Consider the following 7488-nt stretch of genomic DNA (forward strand, 5'->3'; position numbering starts at 1 on the left):
TCCGGTTTGCGGTGTTTGGTCGATCCGGCGGGCGTGCGAAATCGCTTAATCTGCGTAGCGTATCCGACCGAGTCTCCACAGATATCTTGGTTTCGTTGGGGGCAAGCCAAGTCAACCACCCGATTCTTCCTCCTTTTAATACTCGAATCGCAATCTCAAAGGCACTTCACGAATCACCGGCATCATCGTCGCGCGCGCGCGCTAGCTTTGGTGCCATCGATCAGTCGACTCCCCGTACGTACCCACATGGCGCCGCCGGCCGTCGTGGGCTTCTCCGACCTGCCGACGGAGGCGCTGGACGAGATCGCCCGGCGCTCCGGGCCCCTCGACAACGTGCTCTGCTCCGCCGTCTGCAGGTCCTGGCGCCGCGCGCTCAGGACAGCGCGCCTCGGCCGCCTCCAAGAGCCGAACAGCCCGCACAGCATATTCCTGCATACCGAGGCGCGCGAGGTCGTCTTGGAGGTCAGCTCCATCCATCGCCGCGATTATTACGAGGACCCGCCCTCTGGACGAGTACGGCTACGAACCGTGGTGGACGGCAAGATCGCCAACTACCCGTCCATCAAGATCATAGGGGCCTCCTACGGCTGGATCGTGGCCGTCTACAAGCACGACGACGGGAGCGTCATCTACCTCCTCGACCCCTTCACCAGCCGGCGGTTCCCGCTGCCTCGCTTCACCGACTTGTCACGCAGCTGGAGGCAGGAGGAGGAGCTCCGGACGGGGCTTCTCTTCAAGCACAGGGGCATGTTCCACAAGGCGGCGCTCGCTCCCGGGCGCCGCCTGGGCACCTACGCCGTGATGCTGATCCACAGCGACGGCCGCGGCCTGTCCTTCCTGCGGCCCGGGGACAGATCCTGGAGGACGGTGCGCTCCGCGAGGGCCATGCCGCACAGGTACTTCGACGTCGTCTTCCACAAGGGGGCGTTCTGCACGCTCAGCTGCTTCGGCGAGGTGAACGCCTGGGCGCCCGACGGCGGGGGCGGCCTGCGCACGAGGCGGCTCACGGACCAGCGACCGGAGCAGCTGGAGTGGGCCGTCCTCGCCGAGTCCGCGTCGCGCCATGACCTTCTAATGGTGAGCACCATGGATAGGCCGCCGTGCTCTAAACGCCGGCAGCACTTCGAGGTGTCCCGCTGCGACGAGCGCCAGCGCAGGTGGCTCCCTGTGAAGGACATTGGGGAGACGGCCATCTTGGCCGGGAGCCAGTGCAGCTTGTGCCTCTCCATGCGAGGCTCCCCTCGACTCGCCGGGAGCAGCAACCACATCTACTTTGCTTCGGACTGTGCGACGAGCAACATGAAGTGTGACTACGGAAACCCTGACTACTACCGGCTGCCGATTGCGGCTGAGAGCTTGGCGGGTAGGGAGATATCCGGCTGGACTTGGTTTCTGCCTTACGTTGCACGATTAGATTATGGAGCTTCTCCTTCTTGAGATGCCAAAAAGAAAAAGATTGAGCTTCTTGATGTACAGCTTCATGAGCATCATGTAGTACACGTTCTATTGATTCAGTTTGCAGATATTGCATACTCTAGTACTCTTTTCTTTTTGAGGGGTATTGCTAACTCTAGATAATTGATTGATGTCTGTTGGATTCATGTGTCTTCGTACATATTGTGAACCTGTGATTGGGAAATACTCCCTGTGATCCATAAACTAAAACCACGGCACTTATTATGGATCGGATTGAGTAGCTGATTATTCAATTTCTTGAAATTCATTGCGTTTTGGTTAGTTTGTTTTGCTGCTCCAACTCCCGGCCGAGCAGTCCTCCCCAAGGCCTTAAGCACAAGATTGCCAACGGGCCGTGACCCAACAGAAAAGGCGGGCCGGTTTTTGATATGTTGAAAATTTTGTCAAACAAAAAAAATGTTTATGGATTTTTGAAAAGTTCATCAATTTGAGAAAAAATTGTGAATTTGAAAAAAGATTGCAATTTTTAAAAGTTCATGAATTTGAATATAGTGCATAAGTAAAGTTCACAAATTTGAAAAAGAAGTTCGCAAACTCCAAAAAAGTTCACCCACAAATTTATGAAAAATATTGTGAATTTGAAAAATGTTCACGATTTTGAAATAAATTCAAGAATTTGGAAAAATATTGCAAAATTGAATTTTTTGATGAATTTGAATATAGTTCATAAGTAAAGTTCACAAATTTGAAAAAGAAGTTCGCAAACTCAAAAAAAGTTCACCCACAAATCTAGGAAAAAGATTGTGAATTTGAAAAATGTTCACGAATTTGAAATAAGTTCCTGAATTTGAGAAATGTTCACGAATTTGAAAGATAAGGTCATGAACTCCAAAAAAGTTCAGGCATTTCAAAAAATCACTCATTTCAAACAAGTTGATGGTTTGAAAATTATTTGTGAATTTAAAAAAAGTTCACGACTTTTTGAAAACTAAGTAAAATCTCGGTATTTGAATAAGGGAAAAGGAAAAACCAAAAAATCAAACCAAAAAAGACCAAATAGAAAACCAAACAAAAGCAGAAGTACAAAATCAATGAAAACTGATGAAACCTTCTAGAAGGTTCCCACAACCATAATGGGAGAAGAAAAAAGATGAGCGTGTGGTGTGAAGAATTGAATGCGCTAAATGGCAAGGTTGAACTGGGTGTGAGCCTGCTACCAAAACAATAGAAAGTAGAGCCTTAAGGTTGAACTGGACTTGGTTTCTACCTTACGTTGTACGATTAGATTATGGAGCTTCTTGAGATTTCAAAAAGAAAAAAAAATGTGTTTTTTAGAACAAATTATTTTTGAGTTTCTTGATGTATAGCGGGGCATTATGTACACGTTCTATTGATTCAGTCTGCAGATATTGCGTACTCTAGTTTTTCCTTTTGAGGGGTATTGCTAACTCTAGCTAATTGATTGATGTCTGTTGGATTCATGTGTCTTCCTACAAATTGTGAACCTCTGATTGGAACTACTCCCTGTGATCCATAAACTAAAACCACGACGCTTATTATGGATCGGATTGAGTAGTTGATTATTTAATTTATTGAAATTCATCACGTTATGGTTAGTTTGGTTTGATGCTCCAACTCCGCAGGAGCTACTTATCGCATTAAGCGGTCTCCGGAGATATCTCGCTTAAAAGTTTCGAGATATCGGGCCGGCCCACTTAAAATAAAACCAGAATAAATTTGAAAAAGAAGTCCGCAAACTCAAAAAAAGTTCACCCACAAATCTAGGAAAAAGATTGTGAATTTGAAAAATGTTCACGAATTTGAAATAAGTTCATGAATTTGAGAAATGTTCACGAATTTGAAAGATAAGGTCATGAACTCAAAAAAAGTTCAGGCATTTCAAAAAATCACGCATTTCAAACAAGTTGATGGTTTGAAAATTATTTTTGAATTTAAAAAAAGTTCATGACTTTTTGAAAACTAAGTAAAATCTCGGTATTTGAATAAGGGAAAAGGAAAAACCAAAAAAGACCAAATAGAAAACCAAACAAAAGCAGAAGTACAAAATCAATGAAAACTGATGAAACCTTCTAGAAGGTTCCCACAACCATAATGGGAGAAGAAAAAAAGATGAGCGTGTGGTGTGAAGAATTGAATGCGCTAAATGGCAAGGTTGAACTGGGTGTGAGCCTGCTACCAAAACAATAGAAAGTAGAGCCTTAAGGTTGAACTGGACTTGGTTTCTACCTTACGTTGTACGATTAGATTATGGAGCTTCTTGAGATTTCAAAAAGAAAAAAAATGGGTTTTTTAGAACAAATTATTTTTGAGTTTCTTGATGTATAGCGGGGCATTATGTACACGTTCTATTGATTCAGTCTGCAGATATTGCGTACTCTAGTTTTTCCTTTTGAGGGGTATTGCTAACTCTAGCTAATTGATTGATGTCTGTTGGATTCATGTGTCTTCCTACAAATTGTGAACCTCTGATTGGAAATACTCCCTGTGATCCATAAACTAAAACCACGACGCTTATTATGGATCGGATTGAGTAGTTGATTATTTAATTTCTTGAAATTCATCACGTTATGGTTAGTTTGGTTTGATGCTCCAACTCCGCAGGAGCTACTTATCGCATTAAGCGGTCTCCGGAGATATCTCGCTTAAAAGTTTCGAGATATCGGGCCGGCCCACTTAAAATAAAACCAGAATAAATTTGAAAAAGAAGTCCGCAAACTCAAAAAAAGTTCACCCACAAATCTAGGAAAAAGATTGTGAATTTGAAAAATGTTCACGAATTTGAAATAAGTTCATGAATTTGAGAAATGTTCACGAATTTGAAAGATAAGGTCATGAACTCAAAAAAAGTTCAGGCATTTCAAAAAATCACGCATTTCAAACAAGTTGATGGTTTGAAAATTATTTGTGAATTTAAAAAAAGTTCACGACTTTTTGAAAACTAAGTAAAATCTCGGTATTTGAATAAGGGAAAAGGAAAAACCAAAAAATCAAACCAAAAAAGACCAAATAGAAAACCAAACAAAAGCAGAAGTACAAAATCAATGAAAACTGATGAAACCTCTAGAAGGTTCCCACAACCATAATGGGAGAAGAAAAAAAGATGAGCGTGTGGTGTGAAGAATTGAATGCGCTAAATGGCAAGGTTGAACTGGGTGTGAGCCTGCTACCAAAACAATAGAAAGTAGAGCCTTAAGGTTGAACTGGACTTGGTTTCTACCTTACGTTGTACGATTAGATTATGGAGCTTCTTGAGATTTAAAAAGGAAAAAAAATGGGTTTTTTAGAACAAATTATTTTTGAGTTTCTTGATGTATAGCGGGGCATTATGTACACGTTCTATTGATTCAGTCTGCAGATATTGCGTACTCTAGTTTTTCCTTTTGAGGGGTATTGCTAACTCTAGCTAATTGATTGATGTCTGTTGGATTCATGTGTCTTCCTACAAATTGTGAACCTCTGATTGGAAATACTCCCTGTGATCCATAAACTAAAACCACGACGCTTATTATGGATCGGATTGAGTAGTTGATTATTTAATTTATTGAAATTCATCACGTTATGGTTAGTTTGGTTTGATGCTCCAACTCCGCAGGAGCTACTTATCGCATTAAGCGGTCTCCGGAGATATCTCGCTTAAAAGTTTCGAGATATCGGGCCGGCCCACTTAAAATAAAACCAGAATAAATTTGAAAAAGAAGTCCGCAAACTCAAAAAAAGTTCACCCACAAATCTAGGAAAAAGATTGTGAATTTGAAAAATGTTCACGAATTTGAAATAAGTTCATGAATTTGAGAAATGTTCACGAATTTGAAAGATAAGGTCATGAACTCAAAAAAAGTTCAGGCATTTCAAAAAATCACGCATTTCAAACAAGTTGATGGTTTGAAAATTATTTGTGAATTTAAAAAAGTTCATGACTTTTTGAAAACTAAGTAAAATCTCGGTATTTGAATAAGGGAAAAGGAAAAACCAAAAAATCAAACCAAAAAAGACCAAATAGAAAACCAAACAAAAGTAGAAGTACAAAATCAATGAAAACTGATGAAACCTTCTAGAAGGTTCCCACAACCATATTGGGAGAAGGAAAAAAGATGAGCGTGTGGTGTGAAGAATTGAATGCGCTAAATGGCAAAGTTGAACTGGGTGTGAGCCTGCTACCAAAACCATAGAAAGTAGCGCCTTAAGGTTGAACTGGACTTGGTTTCTACCTTACGTTGCACGATTAGATTATGGAGTTTCTTGGGATTTCAAAAAGAAAAAAAATGGGTTTTTTAGAGCAAAATATTTTTTAGTTTCTTGATGTATAGCGGGGCATTATGTACACGTTCTATTGATTCAGTCTGCAGATATTGCGTACTCTAGTTTTTCTTTTTGAGGGGTATTGCTAACTCTAGCTAATTGATTGATGTCTGTTGGATTCATGTGTCTTCGTACAAATTGTGAACCTGTGATTGGGAATACTCCCTGTGATCCATAAACTAAAACCACGACGCTTATTATGGATCGGATTGAGTAGTTGATTATTTAATTTCTTGAAATTCATGATGTTATAGTTAGTTTGGTTTGATGCTCCAACTCTGCAGGAGCTACTTATCGCATTAAGCGGTCTTCGGGGATATCTCACTTAAGAGTTTCGAGATATCGGGCCGGCCCACTTAAAATAAAAACAGAATAAAAAGGAGGGACCCTCCAGGGTTCGAACACTGGTCTACTAACTAATACATCACGCTGCTAGCAATCATGCCAATGCGCAGTTCGTGTTCAGCAGTAGGAACGAGACTTACTTGATGCGGCTTTGAGGTGGCTTTTTCACTGGTATTTCTGGTTTCTTTTTTTTTTGGTTTTTGTTTTCGTTTTTCATACGGGTTTCTTCGTTTTTTTCTCCGGTTTTACTGGTTTTTTCTCCATTTCTTGTTTGGTTTCTTATTTTTCTTCTCCATTTTTTCTTTGGTTTCCTTTTTCTTCTCCATTTTTTTCTTTTTCCTTTTTACTTATGTTTGGTTTCGTTTTCACTCTACATTTTCATAACAAGTGGTCACATTATTTGTATACACGTTCAACATTGTCCGAATGCTTATTCAACATTTTTGAAATAATTGTTCAACACTTTAATAGTTATTCAACATTTTTAATACTCATTCAACAGTTTTTATATACTCATTCAACATTTTTAATACATATTCAACATTTTTCAAATACTTGTTCAACATTTTCAATACTTATTCAACATTTTTCAAATACTTTTTCAAAATCTTATTCAATATTTTCAAATACTTATTCAACATTTTTCATATACTTGTTCAACATTTTTAATACCAATTCAAAAAATTTCAAATACTTGCTCAACATTTTTAATGCTTTTTCAAAAAAAGTAAATACTTCAACATTTTTCAAATTCTTGTTCGATATTTTTAATACTTATTCAACAACTTTTCAGATGTGTTTTGAAGAGTACTTTTTGTAATATATACATACATATATACATATATATAGGGAATATATATGTATATGTATGTATATATATATATATATATAATATTTGAAAGTATAAAGAAAAGTACAAAAATAAAGTAAACAATGAAAACAGAAAAAATAGGCTGTGGCTCCCGCGGCTGGCCCGGCCCATCTGGGGCGCCCCCAGAAGCGAGCGCATCCCCTTGTCTCGCTGAACGCGAGAAATAGGGGTGCCCCTCCAACTCCCGGCCGCGGGCCGAGCGGTTCTCCCCAGGGCCTTAAGCGCAAGCTTGCCAGCAGGCCGTAGCCCAACCTCCCGCCAGCTCGATCGGTTGCGCGCTCGCTTCGTCCACAGGTTTTTTCCCCCCGGTTTTCTGCTATTGGTCTAGTAGGAAAAAGCGGGACGGTTTTTGATATACTGTTGAAACATTTGTCAAACAAAAAAATGTTTACGGATTTTTGGAAAGTTCATAAACTTGAGAAAAAAATTGTGAATGTGAAAAACCAAAGTTCTTGAATTTGGAAATAGATTGCAAATTTAAAAACTTCAAGAATTTGAATATAGTTCATAAGTAAAGTTCACAAATTTGAAAAAGA

General features: G+C 40.1%; 1 protein-coding gene across 1 annotated transcript; it reads left to right on the forward strand.

Annotated features, from left to right (window-relative positions):
• Positions 1–246: 246 nt before the first annotated feature.
• Positions 247–1437, forward strand: LOC109777957 (uncharacterized). Its single transcript, XM_020336515.1, has one exon. The coding sequence runs from the start codon at positions 247–249 to the stop codon at positions 1435–1437; it is 1191 nt and encodes a 396-aa protein (XP_020192104.1).
• The last annotated feature ends 6051 nt before the right edge of the window (positions 1438–7488 follow it).

Source organism: Aegilops tauschii, chromosome 5 (genome assembly GCF_002575655.3).
Source record: "Aegilops tauschii subsp. strangulata cultivar AL8/78 chromosome 5, Aet v6.0, whole genome shotgun sequence".
Taxonomy (NCBI): Eukaryota; Viridiplantae; Streptophyta; class Magnoliopsida; order Poales; family Poaceae; genus Aegilops; species Aegilops tauschii.